Source organism: Scyliorhinus torazame, chromosome 6 (genome assembly GCF_047496885.1).
Source record: "Scyliorhinus torazame isolate Kashiwa2021f chromosome 6, sScyTor2.1, whole genome shotgun sequence".
NCBI lineage: Eukaryota > Metazoa > Chordata > Chondrichthyes > Carcharhiniformes > Scyliorhinidae > Scyliorhinus > Scyliorhinus torazame.
In genome coordinates this window covers 245,106,225-245,124,273 of record NC_092712.1, presented here as the reverse complement: position 1 = coordinate 245,124,273, position 18,049 = coordinate 245,106,225, and the positions used below count along the sequence as shown (strand labels likewise).

General features: G+C 48.8%; 1 protein-coding gene across 3 annotated transcripts in view; it reads left to right on the top strand.

The window, feature by feature from the left end:
* LOC140425362 (uncharacterized) overlaps window positions 1-18,049 on the top strand; it is a 120,865-nt gene that overhangs the window by 72,221 nt on the left and 30,595 nt on the right. Inside the window, exon 4 of one of the 3 annotated variants that reach the window (XR_011947841.1) lies at window positions 1,342-1,447. Coding sequence is in view for 2 of the 3 variants with exons in the window: in XM_072509553.1 (XP_072365654.1) it covers window positions 1,342-1,496 (155 nt within the window). In the remaining variant the exon portion in view is untranslated. Of the gene's footprint in view, window positions 1-1,341; window positions 1,497-18,049 lie in introns of those variants that run through there. The other 2 variants (XM_072509554.1, XM_072509553.1) reach the window with 2 other exon arrangements.

Here is an 18,049-nt window from a genome sequence, read left to right as displayed (position 1 = left end):
AGGGAGGGGAACTGTGCGGACATGTACAGGCGACTACTGGGGGAGGTACGCACCACCCTTGGACGAGACAGAAAAATGGGAGGAGAAACTAGGCATAGAGTTAGGGGGAGGACTCTGGATCAAAGCACTGCACAGGATGAACTTCGCCTCCTGGTGCTGAGGGCTGAGCCTAATGCAGCTAAAGGTGGTGCAGTGCGCACCTAACCAGAACGCAAATGAGTGGGTTCTTCCCGGAGATGGAGGACAAATACGAACGGTGCCAGGGAGGCCCAGCCAACCATGCCCACATGCTCTGGGATTGCCCCAGACTTGTTGGGTATTCGATGTCCAAGTCTGAGAGATCACAGATGTAAAGTGATTTGCAAAAGAAACAAATGTGATGTGAGAAAAACCTTTCACATAAAAAGTGGTTCTGGTCTGGAATGTCCTGTCTGAAGTTGGTGGAGGCAGGTTCAATTGTGGCATTCAAGAGGGCATTAAATGATGACTTGAATAGAAACCATGTGCAGGGGATGGAGAAAAGGCAGGGCCGAGGCTGAGGGGTTTCTGGCCGGGGTTTGCTGACGTCATATCAAGAGGTCTTAAAAGTGAGGGTGGTTCCGAGTCCAGAGGTGTGTCGGAAGATCCGGGACACCAGGAGGTGAGAGAGGCCGACGTCCAGGCCTTTGCCTCCCTGGTGGGCCGGAGTTGGATCTTACCAGGATGAACGGACTCAGAGTCCCCGAATTCGGGGGGGGGTTAGCGACATGGCGGGGTTTCTCAGACATGAGAAAATTAAATTTGCCCTGAGGGGTTCGTTGCAGGGGTTTGCTCGGTGGTGGCAGCCGTTCATCGACTTCTTCGAGAAGAATTAAGCTGTCAGCAAGTGAGAGATGAGTAAAGATCGGAGAACCAATGGAGGGGTGATTGGAGAAGGTGATATTGTGTGTGTAAGCCATGTTGGCTGGGGACTGTGTCCGGGGAGTGGGGGTTTGTTGGTCATATTGTTGTGTTTTTCTTTTTGTTGAAATCTGATGCGTAAAATTGTTAAAATTATACATGCCTCAATAAAATATTTTCTAAAAAGAAATAAAATGATGGTATGGTTTTTGAATTATCAGCAGAATTCAAATCTCCAACAATGTAACAAAGTCTGTCACAAATGGACTGGTAGGATACGTATTTAAGACATATTTTCTGAGAAGTTAATTGCTTGAACAGTTGGTTCATTGGATTTATAGACTCCATCGACAGTGAATAGCAGGACTTGTGTTCTCTTGGGTCACAACTGCCTGCTGCAAAATGGTATCATTAACACAAGGTGCTTTCTTATATAAAATTAACTTTCTTCTCTGTTGTTAGCAGTTATACTTACAGTGTGCTGTATGCAGAAAAAGAGGAAGCCGTCAAACCTTGAAAACAATTCAAGTTATTGGAACAATACAATCACTATGGATTATTTCAACAGACATGCTGTGGAACTTCCAAGAGAAATCCAGTCTTTTGAAACATCAGAGGTAATTATTTTAAATTCAAAATATCTGAAATTATAGATTAAGTAAAAAATGTGATGTGGTGGCCTAACCAACATCTACTGCCCCAACCTGATGGTCATGTATCTGCCACATGAGATTAATATAGTTATTTGATTTCTGTTAAGAACCCCGCTGATGTTGCCTGTGAGAGGGTCTCAAAATGTCAAATGATAACTTGATACGCTGGTTCTTCGTGGTGTATAATTGTTTGGAATTACTGTGAGGAACAATGTACAACCCAGTGAGGAACCAGTCCAGTCATTGTGTAAAACAATTATTAAAGAACATTTATTCAAGTAAAAGAAAAGAAAACGAACGCACCACAAAAGGTTAGTCTACACTATGACACTCAGAGAGTTGTGATCAAAAGAGGACACAAATCAGATACCAGAAATGTTGGAGAATGAAAGGCTTAGTGAGAGCGAAGAATTGAGGGAGATCAATATTAGTAGAGAAATGGTGCTGGGAAAATTGATGGGATTGGAAGGCCTGATAATCTGCATCCCGGAGCGCTTAAGGAGGAGGCTTTGGAAATAGTGGATGCATTGCTGGTCATCTTCCGGGATTCTATAGCCTCTGGAACAATCCCTGCAGATTGGCGGGTAGTTAATGTCACTCCAATATTCAAAAAGGGAGGTAGAGAGAAAGCAGGGAATTATAGACCGGTAAGCCTAACATCGGTAGTGGGGAAAATTCTTGAAACCATTATCAAGGACTTATAGCGGAACATTTAGAAAGCAGTGGCAGGATCAGTCAGTGTCAGCATGGATTTATGAAGGGTAAATCATGCTATACAAACCTGTTGGAATTCTTTGAAGATGTCACCAATACAGTTGACAAGGGGGAGCCAGTCGATGTATATTTGAATTTTCAGAAAGCGTTTGACAAAGTCCCGCATAAGAGAGTATTGTGCAAAAGTAAGGCGCATGGAATTGGGGGAAGTGTATTGAGGTGGATGGAGAACTGGTTAGCAGAGAAGAAACAAAGAGTAGGAATTAATGGGTCCTTTTCAAATCGGCAGGCAGTAACTAGTGGGGTGCCACACAGATCGGTGCTGGGACCCCAGCTATTAACAATATATATTAATGATTTGGATGAGGGAACAAAATGTAACTTCTCAAAGTTTGCAGATGATACAAAGTTGGGTGGGAGTGTGAACTGTGACGAGGATGCAGGGATCCTACAGCATGATCTGAACAGGTTAGGCGAGTGGGCAAATCAATGACAGATACAGTATAATTTGGATAAGTGTGAGGTTATTCACTTTGGAAGCAAAAACAGGAAGGCAGATTACTACCTGAATGGTTGCAAATTGGGAGAGGGGAGTGTGCAGCGGGACCTGTGTAGCCACCTAAGTTGGCCAACTCCCGATTTAAAATGGAGAACAGCAAAGGCTGAAGGGAAATTCAGCCAACACAGGCAGAAACCAGCAGGTGCAGGTTTGCTGTGTATTTAACTGTGCAAAAGCCCACACAGCATCGATACCAGTGACCATCAGCATAATAATGTGGCAGCCATCTACATTCTAATAAGCAATCCCCGGGAACAACCGCAACATTTAGGACAAACAAAGCTAAGCCCGACTCCCCCGGCGCCAGCAGGAGCCAACACAAAAGAGGTTAACGAACACCTCAAGACTGCCCATCAATCAGGGAACCGCTCCAGTATTGGAGAAATCGAACCAAGCGATTGGAATGAAGTCCAATCACCTAGAACCAGGTACAGGGTCCTCCCTGAAAGGCGGGAAGCCCCTGGGGACTATAAAAGTTAAGCCCCAAGTTCAGATCGTTCTTCTTGACCAGGTCACTCAGCAACGTGAACCAACCTTGACCGTGACTGGTGCAGCTGCCGCCGAGAGACCGTAAGTCTTAAGTCAATGCTCGCTACGAGATAGGCGCTCCTAGCTACCAATCCGTACCACCTTCGAATCCCGCAGACTCAGAACCCGAACGAAAGGCCATTTGTTCCCCTGACCTGGTGGGCCAGTCCGAAGCTAAGTATAGGCCTGTTAGTTGTAGAAGTAGCTTAGACGTAGAATTTGTGCATGAGTAGCGATTACTGTGTATAATAAATGTGCTTTGATTTGAATCTTACTAATCGGTGTATTGAGTTATTGATCATTACTTGAACTTGAACCTCGTGGCGGTATCATAACGATACCTGGCGACTCGAGAGCAAAGGTTATAAAACAGAGCCAATTGAACCAACCAAAAGTTAGCAACACCTGGGTGTCCTTGTGCACCATTCGCTGAAGGTAAGCATGCAGGTGCAGCAGGCGATAAAGAAGGTTAATGGTATGTTGGTTTTCATTGCGAAAGGTTTCGAATACAGAAGCAGGGATGTGTTGCTGCAATTATACAGGGCCTTGGTGAGACCACACCTAAAATATTGTGTGCAGTTTTAGTCTCCTTTTCTGAGGAAGGATGTTTTTGCTCTCGAGGGAGTGCAGTGAAGGTTTAATAGACTGATTCCATGGTTGGCGGGACTGTCATATGAGGAGAGATTGACTAGGTTAGGATTGTTCTCACTGGAGTTCAAAAGAATGAGGGGGGATCTCATAGAGATTTATAACATTGTAACATGACTAGACAGGGTAGATGCAGGAAAGATGTTCCCAATGGTGCATGTGTCCAGAACTAGAGGCCACAGTCTGAGGATTCAGGGTAAACCATTTCGGACAGAGATGAGGAGACATTTCTTCACCCAAAGAGTGATGAGCCTGTGGAATTCATTTCAACAGGAAATAATTGATGCTCAAACATTGAATATATTCAAGAGACGGCTAGATATAGCACTTGGGAAGAATGGGATCATTGGCTATGGGAAGAAAGCAGGGTTCGGCTATTGAGTTGGATGATCAGCCATAATCGCAATAAATAGTGGAGCAGGCTTGAAGGGCCAAAAGGCCTCCTCCTGCTCCTATCTTCTATGTATCTATGTATGTATCTATGAACTTGTGGAATTCTCTACCACCAGAAAGCTGTTGGGGCCAGTTTGTTGGATATATTCAAGAGGGAGCTGGACGTGGCCCTTGCATATTGAATGGTGGTGCAGGCTCAAAGGGCCAAATCGCCTAATCCTGCACCTATTTTCTATGTTTCTACGTTACGTATATTAATAACTAAATACACCACATTATCTGAAGTTACCTCTTGTTCCCAAAATATACCCACATTTTCTGAGCTCAGTGAGACACTCCTTTCCCAATAAACATCCAAATTTTATACTCGGAGTCAAAGAATTATACGGTACAGAAGGAGCCCTTCGGCCCACCAAGTCTGCAAGTAAATGTACACTCATCTCAATTTACAGTACTTGGCCCATACCCTTGAATGTTACGACATTTCAATTACTCACCACTTACTTTTTAAAGGTTATGAGGTTTCCGATGTCTGTTACCCTCCCAGGCAGTGCATCCCAGGCTCCCACCACCTCTGCATGAAATTCCTTTCCACAGGTCCTGTCCCTCATCTTAAAATTATGCCCCCTCATTATTGACCCTTCAACTGAGGGGAGCAGCTCCTTCCTATCCACCCTTTCCATACTGTGATAACCGTGTACACCTCAATCAAGTCCCCCTCAGCCTTCTCTGCTTAAGAAGAACAACCAAGCCTATCCTGTATCGATTCATAGTTCAAATGTAACTCTATAGTCAAATTCAGCTCATATTTACCACACAATACTGCTTAGGTGACTAAGTCTGAGAGAACGTCTCTTCCTGGTTCAGGGAAGGCACAGAACTGTCTCTCGTAGAGGGGAGTTTCTGCGATCTGCCGTGGCTCGAAAAGCTAGATGGAACAGTGTTATGGGCCAGGGTTTAGAGAATCCCAAAGTGTATCATGTTGTTCACCTGACCCACAATGTTTAATCGATTGTGGTATGGGGAACACACGGCCCACTCTACAGGTGTAGTACAGCAGAAATGGAGAAGTATTTTTTAAAGCAAAACAATGTTTATTCCATGAACTCAAGTTAACCTTTTTAAAACAGACAGTGACCATCTTAACAACCATTAATTCAAATGCAACCCCCCAAAGAATACAGCCCTAAGTAATCCTTAATAAATTCCCAAACAACATTCAGAAGACAAAAGAAACACCTTTTAACAAAAGATCAGGTTTAAATTCACTATTGACATTTATAATTCTGAATTCACCAAATTATTAAGAGATAGTTTTTTCATGGCAGAGAGAAGAACAGTACACTTGCTTTGTCTGGTTTCAGCTCCAACACTAAAACGAAACCAAAAAAAACCACAGACACACCCAAGCTTTTCTCGAAGTGAAACTAAAAGCTGATAGACAGTCCAGCTCCACCCATACTCTGAAATTACTGCAGTAATAAACACCAATTTCTTAAAGGTACACCCACTACAGTTATTGTATAAAAACACCCATTTCTTAAAAGTAAATCCCGTTTGGAAATAAAAGCTTATTGTCGCACTTTCTCAATGCAATCCTCCAAACGTGCGATAGGAGAAGACTCCGTTCTTGTAACTGCATTGAACTTTCTATAGTCCACACACAACCGTTGGGTATCGTCATGTTTTGGTACCATCACTATGGGTGAGCTCCATTGGCTGCAACCCACTTCAATTATGCCATTTTTAAGGATACTCTCAATCTCTTTGTTAAACTGTGCCAATTGTAAAGGGTTAAGTCTGTATGGATGTTGTTTGATTGGAACAGCATTTCCCACATGTACATCATGTATAGCCATTTTAATACTTCCCAATTTATCTCTTCAAACTTGCTCACGGGATATCAATAATTCTTTCAGGTCAGTCCGTTTTTCCTCTGGAAGGTAACTCAACAATTTATCCCAATTTTTAAGAACATCCTCGTTTTCCAATTTAATTTGAAGTATGTCAAATTCACAGTCAACTGGATTTGGTTCGTCACTTTGAGTTAGAATCACTAAAACCTCCTCCTTTTCTCACCTTCCCTTTCAAAGTACCTTTTAAGCATATTCACATGACACACTTGGTGAGTCTTCCTTCTATCTGGTGTTTTTACCACATAATTCACCTCACTTAATTTCCTTTCAATATGATAGGGTCCACAAAACCTTGCTCTTAAAGGTTCACCTATCACTGGTAACAACACTAAAGCTCTATCTCCACTGGCAAAACTACGAACTTTGGATTTCCTGTCCGCTACCCGTTTCATCACATTTCATGCAACTTTTAGATGTTGTCCAGCCAATTCACCTGCTCTATTTAATCGTTCCCTAAAATTTGACACGTAATCCAATAATGTAATTTCCGATTTCTCACTCATCAATTTTTCCTTCATCAATTTAAGTGGTCCTCTTACCTCATGACCAAAAATTAGTTCAAAAGGACTGAATTTGGTTGACTCATTAGGTGCATCCCTAATTGCAAATAATACAAATGGAATTCCTTTATCCCAATCCTCTGGGTAATCGTGAGAATACGCCCTCAACATTGTCTTTAATGTCTGAAAACACCTGTCTAGCGCTGCTGCGATTCTGGATGATACGCAGTTGATTTAAATTGTTTTATTCCTAAGCTTTCCATAACTTCTTTGACTAAACTTCAGGTACCATTTGATCCTTGATCCGATTGTATTTCAGTGGGTAGTCCATATCCAGTAAAGAATTTAAGTAACTCCTCCATAATCTTTTTAGCTGTAATATTACGTACTGGAATAAAGAACAAAGAAGAACAAAGAAATGTACAGCACAGGAACAGGCCCTTCGGCCCTCCAAGCCCGTGCCGACCATGCTGCCCGACTAAACTACAATCTTCTACACTTCCTGGGTCCGTATCCCTCTATTCCCATCCTATTCATGTCTTTGTCAAGATGCCCCTTAAATGTCACTATCGTCCCTGCTTCCACCACCTCCTCCGGTAGCGAGTTCCAGGCACCCACTACCCTCTGCGTAAAAAACTTGCCTCGTACATGTAGCGGGTACCATTCTTGCTTTACTCCACTACTGGGCCGATATCTGGGGTTTGTATATCTGTGTGTGTCTCTCTCCAGCTGGCACTGAAACTTCAGAGACCAGGGGATGCCGCACTGGGACACCTCCGCGGGAGAGAGCACTGAATCGAGCCTGCCGTTATCCCTAACCGGAAGCCTGAGGCTTATATCGCACAGATATCCAGACCCCCACCAATGCCCAGGTGATTCTCTCTCTTGCCGGTGGTAAAACACCCACCCGGTTCCTACTTCGCTGGAGTAGCTTTCCCAAGAGAGAGAATAGGACACTGCTGTTTATCACCGAACCAGCAGCCTGTCCTGAGTGAACGGGTTCGAATCGTTCCAAGATTACCCGAGGTTCTCGACCCCGGAATTAGGGTGAGGAGTATTTTAAATGTGACTTGGTCAGAGATCGCTGGTGAGAGATCGAAGAATTGAAACGGACTCCAATTACAAACAAATCGAGGTTTATTGAAAAACCCAGGTCAAAATCACCAAAACAGAAGAAAATACAATAAAAACCTTAAACTCTACCAAAACTATGTCTATCAAGAAATTGCTATAACGGACACATTATAAAAGCTTACTGTTACACAGTTTCTTAGCAATGTTTCAAAACAATTAATAAATAAGTCAAACCCCCTTTCCCCAGATTCTCAACACCTATGAATCTCTTGGGAAACTTTGCAAGCTGCTTGAGGTACTCACAGTTTAAAAGGTCCGATTTCTCAGCAGACTGTAGACACAAAAACGGCAGGAGCGTAGAATCAGGAGCATTTAGAACTGAACTGTTAGCTCAACTGAACTTAAGTTACTTAGCTGAACTGCTGAACTTGAGTCCCTGGAACCACTTGATTGGACTGAAAAATGGCTGTCCTGGCCCCTTACTTTATAATATGATTTCAAAGCTCCCGCAGTCTCCGCCCACTCTCCAACAGGCAAAGTTCCTATGACAAAAGCCACTATCTCTTTATCTGCAAGATAAAAGGACTTCTTAACAGCCGTTCCTTGTTTCTCCGGAGATTCTGAACTTATTCCCCATCATGGTAATGGGTATCTCCTTACCCTGAGATAAGGCCGTTAGCACCTGTATTGAAGTCCAGTTTCTGTGCTCTGACCTCCTGCTGGTTGGGTCCAGGGCCATTATCACCTGTATTGAAGTCCAGTTTCTGTGCTCTGACCTCCTGCTGGTTGAGTCTGGTGACATCATTCACTCCATTGTTCTGTTGGTTGAACTAATCAGTGGCTGTCCGGCATCTTGCAGTTTGTCAATTCAAAGGCTGGGGTTTCTCACACACACACACACCGGCATGCTGAGCCTACTGGGAGATTTGGTCAGGTTTTGCAGCCAAACGTGGCCAACTTTCACAGTTCCTTGATTTCAATCCTCTCCCAGCTCAGAGACATGCCTGAGTTGCCCGAAAAACTTACATACATCTACTCTAAACCTTGCCCCTCTCACCTTAAACCTATGCCCCCTAGTAATTGACCCCTCTACCCCGGGGAAAAGCCTCTGACTATCCACTCTGTCTATGCCCCTCATAATTTTGTAGACCTCGATCAGATCGCCCCTCAACCTCCTTCGTTGCAGTGAGAACAAACCAAGTTTATTCAACCGCTCCTCATAGCTAATGCCCTCCATACCAGGCAACATTCTGGTAAATCTCTTCTGCACCCTCTCTAAAGCCTCCACATCCTTCTGGTAGTGTGGCGACCAGAATTGAACACTATACTCAAAGTGTGGCCTAACTAAGGTTCTATACAGTTGCAACATGACTTGTCAATTCTTATACTCAATGCCCCGGCCAATGAAGGCAAGCATGCCGTATGCCTTCTTGACTACCTTCTCCACCTGTGTTGCCCCTTTCAGTGACCTGTGGACCTGTACTCCTAGATCTCTTTGACTTTCAATACTCTTGAGGGTTCTACCATTCACTGTATATTCCCTACCTGCATTAGACCTTCCAAAATGCATTACCTCACATTTGTCCGGATTAAACTCCATCTGCCATCTCTCCGCCCAAGTCTCCAAACAATCTAAATCCTGCTGTATCCTCTGACAGTCCTCATCGCTATCCGCAATCCCACCAACCTTTGTGTCGTCTGCAAACTTACTAATCAGACCAGTTACATTTTCCGCCAAATCATTTATATATACTACAAACAGCAAAGGTCCCAGCACTGATCCCTGTGGCACACCACTGGTCACAGCCCTCCAATGAGAAAAGCATCCTTCCATTGCTACTCTCTGCCTTCTATGACCTAGCCAGTTCTGTATCCACCTTGCCAGCTCACCCCTGATCCCATGTGACTTCACCTTTTGTACTAGTCTACCATGAGTGACCTTGTCAAAGGCCTTACTGAAGTCCATATAGACAACATCCTGCCTGCATCAATCATCTTAATGACCTCCTCGAAAAACTCTATCAAGTTAGTGAGACACAACCTCCCCTTCACAAAACCATGCTGCCTCTCACTAATACGTCCATTTGCTTCCAAATGGGAGTAGATCCTGTCTCGAAGAATTCTCTCCAGTAATTTCCCTACCACTGAAGTAAGGCTCACCGGCCTGTAGTTGCCTGGATTATCCTTGCTACCCTTCTTAAACAGAGGAACAACATTGGCTATTCTCCAGTCCTCCGGGACATCCCCTGAAGACAGTGAGGATCCAAAGATTTCTGTCAAGGCCTCAGCAATTTCCTCTCCAGCCTCCTTCAGTATTCTGGGGTAGATCCATCAGGCCCTGGGGACTTAGCTACCTTAATATTTTTTAAGACACCCAACACCTCGTCTTTTTGGATCTCAATGTGACCCAGGCTATCTACACTCCCTTCTACAGACTCAACATCTACCAATTTCTTCTCTTTGGTAAATACTGATGCAAAGTATTCATTTGTACCTCGCCCATTTCCTCTGGCTCCACACATAGATTCCCTTGCCTATCCTTCAGTGGGCCAACCCTTTCCTTGGCTACCCTCTTGCTTTTTATGTATGTGTAAAAAGCCTTGGGATTTTCCTGAAACCTATTTGCCAATGACTTTTCGTGACCCCTTCTAGCCCTCCTGACTCCTTGCTTAAGTTCCTTCCTACTTTCCTTATATTCCACACAGGCTTCGCCTGTTCCCAGCCTTTTAACCCTGACAAATGCCTCCTTTTTCTTTTTGACGAGGCCTACAATATCTCTCGTTATCCAAGGTTCCCGACAATTGCGGTATTTATCCTTCTTCCTCACATGCCGGTCCTGAATTCCTTTCAACTGACACTTGAAAGCCTCCCACATGTCAGATGTTGATTTGGCCTCAAACATCCGCCCCCAATCTATGTTCTTCAGTTCCCACCTAATATTGTTATAATTAGCCTTCCCCCAATTTAGCACATTAATCCTAGGACCACTCTTATCTTTGTCCACCAGTACTTTAAAACTTACTGAATTGTGGTCACTGTTACCGAAATGCTCCCCTACTGAAACATCTACCACCTGGCCGGGCTCATTCCCCAATACCAGGTCCAGTACTGCCCCTTCCCTAGTTGGACTGTCTACATATTGTTTTAAGAAGCCCAACTGGATGCTCCTTACAAACTCCGCCCCGTCTAAGCCCCTGGCACTAAGTGAGTCCCAATCAATATTGGGGAAGTTGAAGTCTCCCATCACCACAACCCTGTTGTTTTCACTCTTTTCCAAAATCTGTCTACCTATCTGCTCCTCTATCTCCCGCTGGCTGTTGGGAGGCCTGTAGTAAACCCCCAACATTGTGACTGCACCCTTCTTATTCCTGATCTCTACCCATATAGCCTCACTGCCCTCTGAGGTGTCCTCCCGCAGTACAGCTGTGATATTCTCCCTAACCAGTAGCGCAACTCCGCCTCCCCTTTTACATCCCCCTCTATCCCGCCTGAAACATCTAAATCCTGGAACGTTTAGCTGCCAATCCTGCCCTTCCCTCAACCAGGTCTCTGTAATGGCAACAACATCATAGTTCCAAGTACTAATCCAAGCTCTAAGTTCATCTGCCTTCCCCGTAATACTTCTTGCATTAAAACATATGCACTTCAGGCCACCAGACCCGCTGTGTTCAGCAACTTGTCCCTGTCTGCTCTGCCTCAGAGCCACACTGTCCCTATTCCCTAGTTCTCCCTCAATGCTCTCACCTTCTGACCTATTGCTCCCGTGCCCACCCCTTTGCCATCCTAGTTTAAACTCTCCCCTGTGACACTGGCAAACCTCACGGCTAGGATATTTATGCCTCTCCGGTTTAGATGCAACCCGTCCTTCTTATATAGGTCACACCTGCCCCGGAAGAGCTCCCAGTGGTCCAGATAACGGAAACCCTCCCTCCTACACCAGCTGTTTAGCCACGTGTGTAGCTGCTCTATCTTCCTATTTCTAGCCTCACTGGCACGTGGCACAGGAAGTAATCCCGAGATTACAACCCTAGAGGTCCTGTCTTTTAACGTTCTGCCTAGCTCCCTGAACTCCTGCTGCAAGACCTCATGCCCCTTCCTGCCTCTGTAGTTAGTACCAATATGTACAACGACCTCTGCCTGTTTGCCCTCCCCCTTCAGGATGCCCTTTACCCGTTCGGAGACATCCCTGGCACCAGGGAGGCAAGATACCATCCTGGAGTCGCTTTCACGTCCACAGAAGCGCCTATCTGTGCCCCTGACTATAGAGTCCCCTATTACTATTGCTCTTCGGCGCTTTGACCCTCCCTTCTGAACATCAGAGCCAGCCGTGGTGCCACTGCTCTGGCTGCTGCTGTTGTTTTCCCCTGATAGTCTATCCCCCCCCCGACAGTATCCAAAGGGGTATACCTGTTCGAGAGGGGGACAACCACAGGGGATTCCTGCACTGACTGCCTGCCCTTTCTGGTGGTCACCCATTTCTCTGCCTGCACCTTGGGTGTGACCACATTTATATAACTGCGATCTATGACGCTTTCTGCCACCTGCATGCTCCTAAGTGCATCCAATTGCTGCTCCAACCGAACCATGCGGTCTGTGAGGAGCTCCAGTTGGGTGCACTTTCTGCAGATGAAGCCATCCGGGACGCTGGAAGCCTCCCGGACCTGCCACATCTCACAGTCAGAGCACTGCACCCCTCTAACTGACACTGCGTCAATTAATTAAAATTAAAAGTTTTTTAAAAAATTTTTAAATATATATTTTTTTTAATTTCAAAGTTACTGTTAACTATCTGTTTCCTAGCACTAGATTTCTAATATAAATGCGAAAGCTAAATATAGTACTCTCCGATCTCTGGCTTAGATACCCCTCTAAATTATAATTAAGTAATTATGTTTAATTAGTTACCAATGCTTAATTTCTTTAATTTTGTGTAGATTCCCAACCAGCCACTCAGGTCACAACTTTTCTGTGATGTCACTTCAGTTTCCCCCCGACACACACAATTTGAAAAAGGTATAAAAGTAAAAATGAGTAAAAATCACTTACTTACCTTCTTACCTTCTGAGTGTCTTAGATGTTCTCAGGTTCTCTCCCTGACAGAGACTGCTCCTCCTCCTCCGAACGGCTCCCGAAACTAGGCCGCGATCTTTTAAAATCTCTGCTCTGACTCGCAGCTCCAACTGGAGCTGGAATGGCCCCTGGAAACAAACAAATCATCAAAAGGTATTGATTCCCACTTTTTGTTTTAGGATGCGGTCCTACGCAATCAATTAGGACACTTGTAAAAGCTTCTTCAAATGCTGGGTATTAAGCAGTTTTATCACTGCTTGTGGTTTCCCTATCACTTGACATGTGTGACATGATTCACAAAATGTAATGACATCTTTATGTAGTCCAGGCCAATAAAAATGATTTTGGATTTTAGCTTGAGTTTTCCTTGTTCCGAAATGACCTCCCACTGGTACCTCATGTGCAACTCGCAACACCTCCTTTCTACGCGCTACCGGCAATACTACTTGATAAACTTCTGCCCACTTTGCATCTGCCTGCATATGTAAAGGTCTCCATTTTCTCATCAAGATATCACTTTTACGGTAATAACACTCTGGTATTCACGAGATTCCTCTTCTGTGTATGCTTTCTGATACATCCATTTTATTTCTATCTCTTTTTGTTGTAACTCTGCCAATTTTCCTGAACTAAAAATATCCGCCTCATCCTCCACCTGTTCTTGTTCTTTTTCAACCATCTGTTCAAAAATCGTTTCTGACAATTGCACTTCAACGTCATCTTCACTCTTTGATTTCTCCTCTTGTCTTAACCTGTGACTTTGCGACCTTGTCACTACACAATGCGGAAAAATCCCAGGATATTCGGCCTTCAACACTTCAGTTGTCTGATTTTCCACTGGCTTATCCACCACAGTAGGCATCACTCCCACCTGCGATTCATTACCCAAGATAAACTGTATTCCTGGCAGATGGAACACAATGTTGACAAATTTCAGGTTATCCATTTTGGTAGGAATAATAGCGAAAGGGATGATTATTTAAATGATAAAACATTAAAACATGCTGTTGTGCAGAGAGACCTGGGTGTGATAGTGCATCAGTCGCAAAAAGTTGGTTTACAGTTGCAACAGGTGATGAAGAAGGCAAATGGAATTTTGCCCTTCATTGCTAGAGGGATGGAGTTTAAGACTAGGGAGGTTATGCTGCAATTGTATAAGGTGTTAGTGAGGCCACACCTGGGGCGAAATTCTCCGTTATCGGCGGAAAGTCCGGCGTCTGTGGAGGGAAGTGGCAGAGGCCGTCACCGCTGTGGCCCTGACACCACGGACGGGCACCCAGTGCCACAAGAAGGTGAACGACCTCGTCAGAGCAGGCAGGGTGAGCCTCCCCATATCCCCCCCTCCCCCAGATCCCCCCTCCCCCATATCCCCCATATCCCCCCTCCCCCATATCCCCCCTCCCCCATATCCCCCCTCCCCCATATCCCCCTCCCCATATCCCCCCTCCCCATATCCCCCATATCCCCCCTCCCCATATCCCCCATATCCCCCCTCCCCCATATCCCCCCTCCGCCATATCCCACCTCCCCCATATCCCCCATATCCCCCTCCCCATATCCCTCATATCCCCCCTCCCCCATATCCCCCCTCCCCCATATCCCCCCTCCCCCATATCCCCCCTCCCCATATCCCCCCTCCCCCATATCCCCCCCATATCCCCCCTCCCCCATATCCCCCTCCCCCATATCCCCCCTCCCCCATATCGCCCCCTCCCCATATCCCCCCTCCCCATATCCCCCCTCCCCATATCCCCCATATCCCCCCTCCCGATATCCCCCATAACCCCCCTCCCCATATCCCCCTACCCCATATCCCCCCTCCCCATATCCCCCCTCCCCATATCCCCCCTCCCCCATATCCCCCTCCCCCATATCCCCCTCCCCCATATCCCCCCTCCCCCATATCCCCCCTCCCCCATATCCCCCATGTCCCCCCTCCCCATATCCCCCCTCCCCCATATCCCCCCTCCCCCATATCCCCGCTCCCCCATATCCCCCATATCCCCCCTCCCCCATATCCCCCCTCCCCCATATCCCCCTCCCCCATATCCCCCCATATTCCCCATATCCCCCCTCCCCCATATCCCCCCTCCCCCATAACCCCCTCCCCCATAACCCCCCTCCCCCATATCCCCCCTCCCCCATATCCCCAAGTGAATCCAGCCCTAACCTTAACCTCTGCAATGCACGCGCAACCGATGGCGTGCATTCATATACCTGCCTAACACTGTTGCCTTTTACCCCTGCACCCCCCCCCCCAACAGGAGAAGCGCGCACACAACAATAGGGAGCATGTGAGGACTGGAGGAGGGCCCGCTGATGAGAGGCCGCTGACCGTACACGAGGAAAGGGCCCTGGAACTGGCTGGCGGACCTGAGGACCGGGAGGTTGCTGATGCAGAGGTCGGGGGCATACTAGCGAGTGAGCCACCGACAGCCCGTCCCCATATCCCCCCTCCCCTATATCCCCCTCCCCCGTATCACCTGATCCCTGCCTGATGTCTAACCATGCATGCTTCATTGTGTATCGCAGGACCAAACGTCGAGGCACCCATCCCCGCAGATGCAGACCGCCCGCAGGATGCCCCTCGGAGACCACACGATACGGAGAGACCCGCACCCTTCAGCATGCGACGCCCGCAGGATGCCCCTCGGAGACCACAGGAGACGGAGAGACCCGCACCCTCCAGCATGCGACGCCCGCAGGATGCCCCTCGGAGACCACGGGAGACGGAGAGACCCGGACCCTCCAGCATGCGACACCCGCAGGATGCCCCTCGGAGACCACGGGAGACGGAGAGACCCGGACCCTTCAGCATGCGACGCCTGCAGGATGCCCCTCGCAGAGACCACGGGACATGGAGAGACCCGGACCCTCCAGCATGCGACGCCCGCAGAATGCCCCTCGGAGACCACGGGAGACGGAGCAACAGGGAGACGACACCCCCGTCACGTGCGGGAGCGACCACCCAGCGACGAGGGGGGCAGCCACAGGCCCCCGTCACATCCAAGCCAGGACACCACTACCCAGGACACCACTACCCAGGACACCACTACCCAGGACACCACTACCCAGGACACCCGTACCCGGGACAGCACTACCCAGGAAGACGAAATACCGGACAGTGACTCAGAGTGGATGGGTGGAGACGAACCCCCACCCCAAAGTGCCATGGACTCAGAGTGGGACGAAGAGCACGACACAACGCCACTGCTGTCACCAACACCCTCCACCATCGCAGAAACACTCACCACGGTTGGGCACTTTAGTGATGAGGCGTCTGGTACACTCACTGGTGCGCACAACACAGCCGTCCCGGTACAGCAGGTGGAGGTAGGAGCAGCAGAGGGACCGGGCGGTCGGAGGGCAGCCCAGCCCAAGCGAACATCTGCCGCCCAGATGGATCCCTGGTTCCTGCAGTTACCACACCCGCACATAGATCCGATGCAACCACCGACCCGGAGACGAGCGAAGAGGGTGACGGGCGGCTTGCGGCGGCTGCGGTCGCAGGTGGAGGAGCCCACCCGCGTCCAGGAGCTGGGAGTGGTGCCGGTCATGCGTGCCACCCAGGCCGACACCGCACGGGTGGCGTCCGCGGTGGAGGCAATGGGTGCGACGGTGTCAGACATGGGGAACGGTTTGCGAGGCCTGGGGCCTTCCGTGCAGGCGGCGTCTGTGGCCCAGGAAATGGCTGCCCTCTCACAGGAGGCCATGAGCCAGTGCCAGCGCCAGATGGCAGAGGCGCTCAACACCATAGCCCAGTCTCTGCAGGCCATCGCTGAGGGCATCGGCGCCAGTGGCCATGTGCGAGCCGGCGTCACACTGTCACAGACAGGGTTTGCCAACCCCCTGGGCTCCATGGCTGCAAACCTGCAGACCCCTGTCGATACCAGCACGGGCCTCCAGGACTGGCAGCGCCAGATGTCGGGGGGGCGTCGGATGGCCAGTCCGTTCGCATCCCCCACCCATGTAGAGGCCTGGGGGCCATCGGGCACCCCGAGGGAGGAGGAGGTGGTGTGGTCCGTTCCGGCTCCCTCTGTAGGGGAGGTCCCGGTACACCGCGACACCTCGGACTCCCCCCCTTCCGTCCCAGGTGCATCGGGGGGGGCAACGGGCAGGACAGGCTGGCAGCTCGCCATCCCAGTTGCCCGGGCCGCAGCCTGGCCCATCCAGGCCAGGACGCCCCAGGAAATGGCCGCCAAAGGGATCCAGTGTCAGAGGGCAGGAATCACAGGAGGGTGCAGAACCTCCAGTTCTGCTGTACCGTCTGGGGAACCACGTAGACGTAGTCAAAGGGCCCGTAAGGCCAAACAATTAGACACTGAGTAAGTTGGCACGGGTGCAGGGCACAGATGAGTTTTAGGGGCTAGGGCACGTGCATGAACTCCTTTGGTTATTAAAGTCAATGTTACACCTACCGAAGCTGCCTTTGTGCTCTGTCCAAAGAGTGCGGGGGTGTCATGTACGTTGAGCGCAAGTGTGTGTGTGAGGGGTGGTCTTACCTCAGCCCCAGGTGAGTCTGCCCCCTTCCCCCTGGGCCGCCATCAACATCCCCCGGGCAGAGGACGGGACCGTGCGCTGCAGTGTCACAGCCGCATGCAGGGATGGTCCGGGTGGGTGGTGGTACTGTGGCCATGGGTCAGACATAGTCCAACGATGTAGAGCCAGGAGCTCATCGCAGGGCGGGTTGTCATCATCCTCCATGGCCTGCGATAGACACGCGTCCACCCGCAACTGTGTGAGCCCGGCCCGTTGTGCCGCAGGTGGATCGGCAATGGGGGGGGGTGGTGTGCATGCGGGTGGGGTGGGTGGGGTTGGGGAGGGGGGTGAGGGTGCTGGGTGGGTGGATGGGTGGGGGGTGTGGGTGGTCGGCTGTTGCCATGGTGTGCGGTCTGTGGCCATACTACCCGATTCCCACGCCCATCTAGTCAGTGAAGCGGGCGTCTATCAGTCTGTCCCGTGCCCGCTGGGCCAGCCGGTAACGGTGGACAGCCACCCGCCTGTGTCTACCCCGTCTGCCCTGACCATTGCCCCCATCCCCCTCATCTGGAGAGGACTGGGCCTCTTCCTGCTGCTCCTCCACTCCGCCCTCCTCTGCCTGCGGCACATCGCCCC